Below are 13,695 nucleotides of genomic sequence, written 5' to 3' on the forward strand. Positions count from 1 at the left end.
GCATGACCTGCGAGATGGGAGGAGTGACCCCATTTGAGGATTCCGAGGCGTTGGCGTGGAGAAACAAAGGTCTTTCCTGGAGGAGTTTGCCTGATGGAGGCTGGAGAAGTGGAAATCAGGCAGTCAGGAGGAATGATGTGTTGAGGGGAGAGTTCAATTTCAGAAGCATCTGAGGAACGAGAGAGAGCATCGGCCCTAATGTTCTTATCAGCAGGCCGAAAGTGAATTTCAAAATTAAATCGGGCAAAGAACAGAGACCACCTGGCCTGACGAGGATTCAGCCGTTGGGCAGACTCGAGGTATGAGAGGTTCTTGTGATCGGTGTAAATAATAACTGGAAATCTTGATCCCTCCAGCAGATGCCTCCATTCCTCAAGTGCTAATTTAATGGCTAGAAGCTCTCGATCCCCGATGGAGTAGTTCCTCTCCGCCGGAGAGAAGGTCCTAGAAAAAAACCCACAAGTAACAGCATGCCCGGAAGAGTTTTTTTGTAGAAGGACAGCTCCAGCTCCCACTGAGGAGGCATCAACCTCCAATAGGAAGGGTTTAGATGGGTCAGGTCTGGAGAGCACGGGAGCCGAAGAGAAGGCAGACTTGAGTCGTTTAAAGGCGTCTTCCGCTTGAGGAGGCCAAGACTTGGGATCGGCATTTTTTTTGGTTAAAGCCACAATAGGAGCCACAATGGTAGAAAAATGTGGAATAAATTGCCTGTAATAATTGGCGAACCCCAAAAAACGTTGGATGGCACGGAGTCCGGAGGGGCGTGGCCAATCTAAGACGGCAGAGAGTTTATCTGGATCCATTTGTAGTCCCTGGCCAGAGACCAAGTATCCTAGAAAAGGAAGAGATTGGCATTCAAACAGACATTTCTCAATTTTAGCATAGAGTTGATTGTCACGAAGTCTCTGAAGAACCATACGGACATGCTGGCGGTGTTCTTCTAGATTGGCCGAAAAAATTAGGATATCATCAAGATATACAACAACACAGGAGTATAACAGATCACGAAAAATTTCATTAACAAAGTCTTGGAAGACAGCAGGGGCGTTGCACAGGCCAAAGGGCATGACCAGATACTCAAAGTGTCCATCTCTGGTGTTAAATGCTGTTTTCCACTCATCCCCCTCTCTGATGCGGATGAGGTTATAGGCGCCTCTTAAGTCTAATTTAGTAAAGATGTGGGCACCTTGGAGGCGATCAAAGAGTTCAGAGATGAGGGGTAAGGGGTAGCGGTTCTTAACCGTGATTTTATTAAGTCCGCGGTAGTCAATGCAAGGACGTAGAGAGCCATCTTTTTTGGACACAAAGAAAAATCCGGCTCCGGCAGGAGAGGAGGATTTACGGATAAAGCCCTTTTTTAGATTCTCCTGGACGTATTCAGACATGGCAAGAGTCTCTGGGGCAGAGAGAGGATAAATTCTGCCCCGGGGTGGAGTAGTGCCCGGGAGGAGGTCGATAGGACAATCATAAGGCCTGTGAGGAGGTAGAGTCTCCGCTTGTTTTTTGCAGAAAACATCCGCGAAGTCCATATAGGCCTTAGGGAGACCGGTTACTGGAGGAAGCAGAGAGTTACGGCAAGGGTTACTGGGAACCGGTTTTAGACAGTCCTTGGAACAAGAGGGCCCCCAACTCTTGATCTCCCCAGTGGACCAATCCAGGGTTGGGGAATGAAGTTGAAGCCAGGGAAGTCCAAGGAGAATTTCCGAGGTGCAATTGGGGAGGACCAAAAGTTCAATCCTCTCGTGATGAGATCCGATGCTCATTAGAAGGGGCTCCGTGCGGAAACGTATGGAACAGTCCAATCTTTCATTGTTTATACAATTGATGTAAAGGGGTCTGGTGAGACTGGTCACTGGGATGTTGAACCTGTTGACGAGAGAGGCCAAAATAAAATTTCCTGCAGATCCAGAGTCCAAGAAGGCCACAGAAGAGAAGGAGAAGGCAGAGGCAGACATCTGCACAGGCACAGTAAGACGTGGAGAAGCAGAGTGGACATCAAGGATTGTCTCACCTTTGTGCGGAGTCAGGGTACGTCTTTCCAGGCGGGGAGGGCGGATAGGACAATCCCTCAGGAAGTGTTCGGTACTAGCACAGTACAGGCAGAGGTTCTCCATGCGGCGTCGTGTCCTCTCTTGAGATGTCAGGCGAGACCGGTCGACCTGCATAGCCTCCACGGCGGGAGGCACAGGAACAGATTGCAGGGAACCAGAGGAGAGAGGAGCCGAGGAGAAGAAACGCCTCGTGCGAACAGAGTCCATATCTTGGCGGAGCTCCTGACGCCTTTCGGAAAAACGCATGTCAATGCGAGTGGCTAGGTGAATAAGTTCATGAAGATTAGCAGGCATTTCTCGTGCGGCCAGAACATCTTTAATGTTGCTGGATAGGCCTTTTTTAAAGGTCGCGCAGAGGGCCTCATTGTTCCAGGATAATTCAGAAGCAAGAGTACGGAATTGTACGGCATACTCGCCAACGGAAGAATTACCCTGGACCAGGTTCAACAGGGCAGTCTCAGCAGAAGAGGCTCGGGCAGGTTCCTCAAAGACACTTCGAATTTCCGAGAAGAAGGAGTGTACAGAGGCAGTGACGGGGTCATTGCGGTCCCAGAGCGGTGTGGCCCAAGCCAGGGCTTTTCCAGACAGCAGGCTGACTACGAAAGCCACCTTAGACCTTTCAGTGGGGAACTGGTCCGACATCATCTCCAAGTGTAATGAACATTGGGAAAGGAAGCCACGGCAAAACTTAGAGTCCCCATCAAATTTATCCGGCAAGGATAGTCGTAGTCCAGAAGCGGCCACTCGCTGCGGGGGAGGTACAGGAGCTGGCGGAGGAGATGGTTGCTGGAGCTGTGGTAGTAACTGTTGTAGCATAACAGTCAGTTGAGACAGCTGTTGGCCTTGTTGCGCAATCTGTTGTGACTGCTGGGCGACCACCGTGGTGAGGTCAGCGACAACTGGCAGAGGAACTTCAGCGGGATCCATGGCCGGATCTACTGTCACGATGCCGGCTGGCAGGTAGTGGATCCTCTGTGCCAGAGAGGGATTGGCGTGGACCGTGCTAGAGGATCGGTTCTAAGTCACTACTGGTTTTCACCAGAGCCCGCCGCAAAGCGGGATGGTCTTGCTGCGGCGGTAGTGACCAGGTCGTATCCCCTAGCAACGGCTCAACCTCTCTGGCTGCTGAAGATAGGCGCGGTACAAGGGAGTAGACAGAAGCAAGGTCGGACGTAGCAGAAGGTCGGGGCAGGCAGCAAGGATCGTAGTCAGGGGCAACGGCAGGAGGTCTGGAACACAGGCTAGGAACACACAAGGAAACGCTTTCACTGGCACTAAGGCAACAAGATCCGGCGAGGGAGTGAAGGGGAAGTGAGGTGATATAGGGAAGTGCACAGGTGTAAACACTAATTGGAACCACTGCGCCAATCAGCGGCGCAGTGGCCCTTTAAATCGCAAAGACCCGGCGCGCGCGCGCCCTAGGGAGCGGGGCCGCGCGCGCCGGGACAGAACTGACGGAGAGCGAGTCAGGTACGGGAGCCGGGGTGCGCATCGCGAGCGGGCGCTACCCGCATCGCGAATCGCATCCCGGCCAGAGGCGGTATCGCAGCGCCCCGGGTCCGTGGAACCGACCGGAGCGCTGCAGTGAGAGGAGTGTAGCGAGCGCTCCGGGGAGGAGCGGGGACCCGGAGCGCTCGGCGTAACACGTATTAATTTTCCTGCATGTAGTTATGATTTTTTCCAGAAGTCCGACAAAATCAAACCTATATAAGTAGGGTATCATTTTAATCGTATGGACCTAAAGAATAAAGATAAGGTGTCATTTTTACCGAAAAATGTACTACGTAGAAACGGAAGCCCCCAAAAGTTACAAAACTGCGCTTTTTTTTCAATTTTGTCTCACAATGATTTTTTTTCCGTTTCATCGTAGATTTTTGGGCAAAATGACTGATGTCATTACAAAGTAGAATTGGTGGTTTAAAAAATAAGCCATCATATGGATTTTTAGGTGCAAAATTGAAAGAGTTATGATTTTTTAACCCCTTAAGGACGCAGGACGTAAATGTACGTCCTGGTGAGGTGGTACTTAACGCACCAGGACGTACATTTACGTCCTAAGCATAACCGCGGGCATCGGAGCGATGCCTGTGTCATGCGCGGCTGATCCCAGCTGCTAATCGCAGCCAGGGACCCGCCGGCAATGGCCGACGCCCGCGATCTCGCGGGCGTCCGCCATTAACCCCTCAGGTGCCGGGATCAATACAGATCCCGGCATCTGCGGCGGTTCGCGATTTAAATGAACGATCGGATCACCCGCAGCGCTGCTGCGGGGATCCGATCATTCATAACGCCGCACGGAGGTCCCCTCTCCTTCCTCCGTGCGTCTCCCGGCGTCTCCTGCTCTGGTCTGTGATCGAGCAGACCAGAGCAGGAGATGACCGAAAACACTGATCTGTTCTATGTCCTATACATAGAACAGATCAGTATTAGCAATCATGGTATTGCTATGAATAGTCCCCTATGGGGACTATTCAAGTGTAAAAAAAAATGTAAAAAAATGTAAAAGTAAAAGTAAAAAAAAAGTGAAAAATCCCCTCCCCCAATAAAAAAGTAAAACGTCCGTTTTTTCCTATTTTACCCCCAAAAAGCGTAAAAAACATTTTTTATAGACATATTTGGTATCGCCGCGTGCGTAAATGTCTGAACTATTAAAATAAAATGTTAATGATCCCGTACGGTGAACGGCGTGAACGAAAAAAAATAAAAAATGTCCAAAATTCCTACTTTTTTAATACATTTTATAAAAAAAAAATTATAAAAAATGGATTAAAAGTTTTTTATATGCAAATGTGGTATCAAAAAAAAGTACAGATCATGGCGCAAAAAATGAGCCCCCATACCGCCGCTTATACGGAAAAATAAAAAAGTTAGAGGTCATCAAAATAAAGGGATTATAAACGTACTAATTTGGTTAAAAAGTTTGTGATTTTTTTTAAGCGCAACAATAATATAAAAGTATATAATAATGGGTATCATTTTAATCGTATTGACCCTCAGAATAAAGAACACATGTCACTTTTACCATAAATTGTACGGCGTGAAAACAAAACCTTCCAAAATTAGCAAAATTGCGTTTTTCGTTTTAATTTCCCCACAAAAATAGTGTTTTTTGGTTGCGCCATACATTTTATGATATAATGAGTTATGTCATTACAAAGGACAACTGGTCGCGCAAAAAACAAGCCCTCATACTAGTCTGTGGATGAAAATATAAAAGAGTTATGATTTTTAGAAGGCGAGGAGGAAAAAATGAAAACGTAAAAATTAAATTGTCTGAGTCCTTAAGGCCAAAATGGGCTGAGTCCTTAAGGGGTTAAAGGCAAGGAGCAAAAAACGAAAATGCAAAAACGGAAAACCCCCGGTCCTTAAGGGGTTAATTGGCACCTAAAAAATAAAACAAGAAAAGGTGACCTATATAAAGCAAGTAAAAAGTCTACAAGAAAACCTGAACCGCACAAAAACCAAGTCCAAACAAGGTCCTAGCTCTAAAATCTCTACAAGTAATGTCCCTTTAGAAAAACCCGAACAAGACGCAGCTGGAGAAAGAGAAGAGAAGGAACAACGAAAGTGAAAAGTGAACCTGTGGAGAAAGTAACAACCATATCCAATGTTATCAACAGTGGCGTTGCGACCCGGGTGCGGGGGGTGCGGCCCGCACCGGGTGACACCAACCTAATGGGGTGACACCAAGACGCTCCGTAGCCGCACCCCCCCCCCCCAGCTACACAGACACCACCTCCCCCATCTGTGCCCGACCGGCCTCCGTCAGCACAACCCCCCCCGCGCTGTGTGTGCCCGTCCATCAGCAACCCCCCTCTTTCTCCTGCACTGTGCGCCCGTCCATCATCTCATCACACCCCCCTCACCTTCTCCAGCATTGTCCCACGTCTGCGCCGGCTTGACGTCACACCGTATGGCCGCGCAGGAGGACGTCAGTTACGTCACTCGCACGGCGCCCGGTGAGAAGGAGCGCTGCGCTGGATGGGTGAGTGTGTGTGTCTGTCTCTATCTATGTTTGTGTGTGTGAGACTCTGTGTGTGTGTGACTGTGTGCATGTGTGTGTGACTGTGTGTGTCTCTCTGACTGTGTGTGTGTGTGTGTGTGTTTGTGTGTGTGTCTCTCTGTGTTGTGTGTGTGTGTGTGGGGGGGGGGGGGGGGGGGGGGGGGGCGGGGGTATAACCAGCGATCTATTGTGGGGAGACTTTGACCCATTGTGGGGAACCTGCGGCCTAATGTGGGGAAACTACTACCAAGTGTGGGGAGTCTGTGCTACCTTATGTGGGGAATCTGTGCTACCTAATGTGGGGAAATTGCTACCTAATGTGGGGTAACTGGTACCTACCTAATGTGGGGGAACTGGTACCAAATGTGGGGAATCTATGCTACCTAATGTGGGGAGTAGATGCTACCTAATGTGGGGAAACTGCGACCTACCTAATGTGGGGAATCTATGCTGCCTAATGTGGGGAATAGATGCTACCTAATGTGGGGAAACTGCGACCTACCTAATGTGGGGGAACTGCTGCCTACCTAATGCTCCCCCCCTGGCAGTAGCACCCTCATCATCCACTAGCAACACCCCCCCCCCCCCCCCCAGCAGCACCTCCATCAGCAGATCCTGATGGTGGATGATGGCGGTGCTCCTGCCAGGAGGATGATCCTGCCGATGGATGGATGATGCCAGGGGGGATGGCTAGTAGCACCCTCATCATCCTCCAGCAACACCCCCCGAGTAGTAGCACCCCCATCATCCACTAGCAACACCACCAATACCCCCCTCCCGTCGTAATAGCATCAGCTAATGGATGTTGAGGGGTGTTACTGCGGTTGTGGTATTATATTCAGAGGGTGCACTGTATGGCAACGTTATATTCAGAGGGCGCAGTTTGTGGTAGTATTATATTCAGAGGACGCAGTTTGTGGTAGTATTATATTCAGAGGGCGCAGTTTGTGGTAGTATTATATTCAGAGGGCGCAGTTTGTGGTAGTATTATATTCAGAGGGCGCAGTTTGTGGTAGTATTATTAGAGATGAGCGAACTTACAGTAAATTCGATTCGTCACAAACTTCTCGGCTCGGCAGTTGATGACTTATCCTGCGTAAATTAGTTCAGCCTTCAGGTGCTCCGGTGGGCTGGAAAAGGTGGATACAGTCCTAGGAAAGAGTCTCCTAGGACTGTATCCACCTTTTCCAGCCCACGGGAGCACCTGAAAGCTGAACTAATTTATGCAGGAAAAGTTATCAACTGCCGAGCAGAGAAGTTTGTGACGAGTTGAATTTACTGTAGTTTGCTCATCTCTAATTATTATATTCAGAAGGCGCAGTGGGTGGTAGTATTATATTCAGAGGGTACAGTATGTGGCGGTATTATATTCAGGGGTACAGTATGTGGCAAATTTATATTCAGGGGTACAGTATGTGGCAGATTTATATTCAGAGGTACAGTATGTGGCAGATTTATATTCAGAGGTACAGTATGTGGCAGATTTATATTCAGAGGGTACAGTATGTGGCAGATTTATATTCAGGGGGTACAGTATGTGGCAGATTTATATTCAGGGGGTACAGTATGTGGCAGATTTATATTCAGGGGGTACAGTATGTGGCAGATTTATATTCAGGGGGTACAGTATGTGGCAGATTTATATTCAGGGGGTACAGTATGTGGCAGATTTATATTCAGGGGGTACAGTATGTGGCAGATTTATATTCAGGGGGTACAGTATGTGGCAGATTTATATTCAGGGGGTACAGTATGTGGCAGATTTATATTCAGGGGGTACAGTATGTGGCAGATTTATATTCAGAGGGCACAGTATGTGGTAGTATTATATTCAGTGGGTACAGTGTGTGGCGGTATTATATTCAGGGGCACAGTATGTGGCAGATTTATATTCAGAGGGTACAGTATGTGTTGGTATTATATTCAGAATGTACAGTGTGTGGTAGTATTATATTCAGAGGGTACAGTGTATGGAAGGTTTATAATCAAAGAGTATAGTGTTTAGTAGTATTATATTTAGAGGATACAGTGTCTCTCAGGTTTATAATAATAATTGTTTTCATATAGAGGATGAGAATGCGCTGACATAGTGAGGAGACGTCTGGGCGTCACATTCTGCAGAGAGAAGTTTTAGCTGGAACAAGTCCTGGCGGTATGTACCATCTGAATTAGATAAGGGAAGACTATAGAGAAGACGTCACCTGTAGTCACTGATATCATTCTGTATCCTCCTCACTATAGAGAAGACGTCACCTGTAGTCACTGATATCATTGTACATTCTCCTCACTATAGAGAAGACGTCACCTGTAATCACTGATATCATTGTGTATTCTCCTCACTATAGAAAAGACGTCACCTGTAGTCACTGATATCATTGTGTATTCTCCTCACTATAGAGAAAACATCACCTGTAGCCACTGATATCATTGTGTATTCTCCTCACTATAGAGAAGACGTCACCTGTAATCACTGATATCATTGTACATTCTCCTCATTATAGAGAAGACGTCACCTGTAGTCACTGATATCATTGTGTATTCTCCTCACTATAGAGAAGACGTCACCTGTAGTGACTGATATCATTGTGTATTCTCCTCACTATAGAGAAGACGTCACCTGTAGTGACTGATATCATTGTGTATTCTCCTCACTATAGAGAAGATGTCACCTGTAGTCACTGATACCATTGTACATTCTCCTCTCTACATCAGAGCTGTAGTCACTTGTCAGTTCTACAGTTAGGTCAGTGAAACTACAACTCCCAGCATAACCTCACCACTGCTCAAAGGGGTAGTCTACTGGAAAACATTTTTTTTAATCAGCTGGTGCTACAAAGTTAAACAGATTTGTAAATTACTTCTGTTTAAAAATCTTAATCCTTCCAGTACTTATTAGCTGCTGTATAAGCGATTCACAGTAAGTTATTTTCCTTTTTAATTTATTTTCTGTCTGACCACAGTGCTCTGTGCTGACACCTCTGTCCATGTCAAGAACTGTCCATAGTAGGAGCAAATCCCCATAGCAAACCTATCCTGCTCTGGACAGTTCCTGACATGGACAGAGGTGTCAGCAAATAGCACTGTGGTCAGACTGGAAAGAACTACACAACTTCCTGTGGAGCATACACCAGCTTATAAGTACTGTAAGTATTAAGATTTTAAATAGAAGTAATTTAAAAATCTGTTTAACTTTCTGGCACCAGTTGATATAAAAGTAAATGTTTTCCAGTGGAGTACCCCTTTAAGTAATTCTGGGAGCTGTATATTTCAATGGTGAAAACTTCTTTAACACTTTCCCATTCTGTGGCAACTGGTATATCTGATTATTATACTGGAATTTCTCATAATGCGCTACAACAGTGGTGTCTGTCACAACAGGCTAAAAACTTACTGAAGGGGGGGGGGGTAGGTATGGGGGTGACACCATTTTCTACTGCACCGGGTGACACCAACCCTAGCAACGCCACTGGTTATCTACCTAACAGACATGCATCTAGATTCGTCTACACTGTCCCTACTATCACGTGGATTGAACTATGGTCTTGCAGAGGACTTTAACCCTACACTGTTTGAAATTGATTTAGAAAGGGCAATTAGAGACATTAATTTAAAAAGTTTTATTTCAATAAACCCACTGCAAAAGATTCACCGTGTCCAGGTGATACCCCAGCAGAAATAGGAGAGTTAGGATTCATACCTACAGTTTTTTCAGTTACAGACATCGAATATGTACACCTTCTAGCTACAACATTTGAAGAAGCCCCTAGTCTTGTAGATGAAAAATCCCAAGACAGATTCCTAAAGGGTAAAAAGTCTACTTTTTCACCACCAGTAGCACAAGGGGGCTGTATAGATCTGTTTCATAAGGCAGTGGTCAACGATGTAAAATCCATATTGTATCCAAAAGCAATATCGAATTTACCTATTAATGAGCAGGAAGCACTTACAGCTTTACAAAAACATGATGACATAGTCATCACTAGGGCGGACAAAGGTGGGAGTGTTGTAGTTTTGCCGAAATTAATGTATAATGAAGAAGCCGAAAGGCAGTTGTCATACACACTCCTACCTAATGACCCGACCAAAAAAATATTAGATAGTCTTAGAGCTCTGCTTCATAAGTTTGTAACATCGAATACCCTGTCTAAAAAAAACAGCTGAAAAACTAATACCAGAGAATCCAAGGGCAGCAAAATGGTATCACTTCCTAAGGTGCACAAATCACTGAGCCGGCCCCCAGGTCGCCCTATACTGGCGGGGATCGGCTCAGTGACCGAGTACCTGTCTCAGTATTTGGATTATCTGCTATGCCCTCTCTTACCTGCTGTTCCGGCTTACATAAAGGACACTAGTCATCTCCTATCCATCCTTAACGACATAGGATGGGAGGAAGGATGGAGCCTCTGCTCAGTGGATATAGTAAATTTATACACCCGTATTCCTCACGATAAGGGAGTCCAAGCCGTGGTTAATATGTTAAAAAGAACTAACAAATCTACATCTTTCATCCAGTTCGTAAAAGAATCTTTGGAATTCGTCCTAAAGCACAGCACGTTTAGATATGGAGACAAATGGTACAGGCAGGACACCGGGACCCCGATGGGGACACTGGTGTCCTGCACGTACGCTAACCTCTATTTGGCATGGTTTGAAAATGAGGTGGTATATTCCATTCTCAACCCGTACATTAAATACATCAGGACATACGCTCGATTTGTAGACGATGTCCTGCTGATATGGTCGGGTACCAGTATTCAATTTAGCGAATTTGTCCGATACCTAAACGGCACAACGGGATACAATATGGCATTCACACAACAGTATGGAGGCACAGAATTAGAGTTCCTGGGTGTATGCATTAAAGTAGAAAATGGTATGCTGATAACTGAGGGCTATAGAAAGGAAGTTGCGAGGAATACCGTTCTTCACTACCACAGCTCTCACACAGCGGCAGTGAAGAATGGTATTCCTTATGGGCAATTCTTACGCTTAAAAAGAAACAATGTCCAGAGTAATACTTATCATAAACAAGCTGACGAGCTAGGGTCAAGACTACTTGAAAGGAATTACCCAAAAGACCTAATCAAAAAGGGAAGGGAAAAAGCAGAAGGTAGAACTAGAAGTGAATTATTAGGTAAAAACAAAAAAACAACAAAAAAACACTCAGAAGATACTGTAAGAAGATTCATGTTCACTTTTCAAAATACCCCAGTAAATAAAACAATAGAAAGAGCAATACGTAAGAATTGGTACATTTTAGAACTTGATGAAGACATAAAAGATATAGCAATCAATAAGCCCCTTATATAATACAGAAAAAATAGAACAATAGGTGATGCTATAAAAGGACATACAGAAAGAAAGAACAGTAAAAATAATGAATGGCTTAGTGACCACGCCCCCACAGGTAACTACCAGTGTAAACACTGTAATTTTTGCAAATATAATTTATGCCAAAAATCATTCAAAATATGTCCGTTGTTTCATACTGTAAAAGAGCTCATTACGTGTAAAACAAAAAATTTTGTATACGTTATCTTTTGCCCATGTGGGTACTATTACATAGGCAAAACGATTAGACAATTATGTGCTAGAATTAGGGAACATTTTTACTCCCTTAGAACAAAAAAGGGAGCCCCAAGATTTATTTCACATGTAATAGACTCACACGGGGGAAGTCCAGAAAACCTAAAATTTGCAGGTTTAGAAAAAGTTCTAGCCAGACCAGGCATATCGGCTGACAAGAATCTCCTGAGAAGGGAAACCCATTGGATCTTATCAACCGATGCACTGGGGGTCATAGGATTAAACGACAAGGTAGATGTATCCGTATGCTTCTAGCTAAGGTTGTATAGGCCATCGAGGTGTTAAAAATCATGTGTTTTCGTTCCCCTCCCCCTGTTTGTATCATCACTTGGTGAAAGGAAGGTGATAGGTTAACATGATTACCCACCTGTATAAAAGGTGAGCTGTTCAGGTTCAGAGGTAGGCCAGTTGAAGCACTATGTAGTGCGAAACAACGTTGTCGTCTCTCTGTGGTACCCCCCCCCCCCCCCCCCCGCATTTGCCATCTCTTTTGTCTTCTCCCTGGGCAACCCAGATTGTGAGTATGTGCAATAAAGAACTTTGCTGAACTGACTGCTTCATTCTCCTTCTACATGAATTGTTTAAATTTGTAAATTACTTCTATTAAAAAATCTTAATCCTTTTAGTACTTGTGAGCTGCTGAAGTTTATTTGTTCTTTTCTGTCTAAGTGCTCTCTGATGACACCTGTCTCGGGAATTGTCCAGAGTAGAAGCAAATCCCCATAGCAAACCTCTTCTACTCTCTGCAGTTCCCGAGACAAGCAGAGATGTCAGCAGAGAGCACTGTTGCCAGACAGAAAAGAACAACTCAACTTCAGCAGCTCATAATTATTGGGAGGATTAAGGTTTTTTAATAGAAGTAATTTTCAAATCTGTTTAACTTTCATGAGCCAGTTAATACATTTTTTTTTTCCTGGAATACCCCTTTTATGTCTAAAAGAAGGTCTGCAAAGAGAGTCTCCCTCACATACCTGCATGAGTAGTAGTTTACCTTGCCACAGGGTTTTAGTTCAACAGGTATTTATTCATTTATTTTTTTACCTTTCCCCTTTTTTAAAATGTTATCATCAATTGTGAGATGTTGGCCATTGCTAACAATCTTATTTTTTCTTACATCTTTACCATTCCTTTTTTGTACCTTAAAAAAATATATCTGATGTATGTTTCATATGGACAACTGCTTTATTTTTCCGTTTTTTTCCGTTTTTACTTTTTTTTTTTTTTACTTTTTATGTCTTTAAACATTCTTATTCTCTGCCTTATTCTCTCTCTCTTTCTCGCACCCTTCCTTTTTCTCTCTCTTTCACTCTGGCTGATGATTTTTATTTTTGTCAAACAGACAGGAGTAGTAATCTTTTTTAGACCTGGTCAGGAGGTGGTTTAGATTTGCGGGTTTTTCTTTGCTCCATTTACGGCAAAATTTGTGCAAAAATTTTAAACACGCAGATAATACATTTGTGACCACTGCATCCGTCACTTCAAAAAGTGCAACACCAAAAGGTCAAATTGACAGAAAAAAACGCCGTCAAAAAAATGAAAAAAAGAAAAAACAGCTATTAGCGCAAAATAACAAAAAATCTCAAATGTAGAAAAAAAAGCAATAGAACACAATGATAAATAACCCCTATGTTTTAGCATGTATCATCCATCCTGCCATATAAGTGATCTCTGCAGTATTTAGTCCAGAGAGTTCCTGTAACTTGAGTGATCTTGCCAAACATCCTGTCATGTTCTTGTACATATTTACACCTCTGTCCTTTGTCCTAATATATTTAGCTCCTAAACACTGAGGATGCTTGTGTAACCTTCTGGAGCCATGAGACACGCTAATATATTCATATCAATATGGCCTACATATTGTCACGATGCCGGCTGGCAGGTAGTGGATCCTCTGTGCCAGAGAGGGATTGGCGTGGACCGTGCTAGTGGATCGGTTCTAAGTCACTACTGGTTTTCACCAGAGCCCGCCGCAAAGCGGGATGGTCTTGCTGCGGCGGTAGTGACCAGGTCGTATCCACTAGCAACGGCTCAACCTCTCTGGCTGCTGAAGATAGG

The 13,695-nt window shown here is 44.8% G+C and overlaps 1 protein-coding gene across 1 annotated transcript in view; it reads left to right on the forward strand.

Moving 5' to 3' along the window:
• The window catches only part of MYO1H (myosin IH), a 151,456-nt gene that overhangs the window by 40,226 nt on the left and 97,535 nt on the right, over window positions 1-13,695 (forward strand). Inside the window, exon 11 of the mRNA XM_056528858.1 lies at window positions 4,040-4,055. Within this exon, the coding sequence (XP_056384833.1) occupies window positions 4,040-4,055 (16 nt within the window). The remainder of the gene's footprint in view (window positions 1-4,039; window positions 4,056-13,695) is intronic.

This window comes from Hyla sarda, chromosome 1, assembly GCF_029499605.1.
Source record: "Hyla sarda isolate aHylSar1 chromosome 1, aHylSar1.hap1, whole genome shotgun sequence".
Taxonomy (NCBI): Eukaryota; Metazoa; Chordata; class Amphibia; order Anura; family Hylidae; genus Hyla; species Hyla sarda.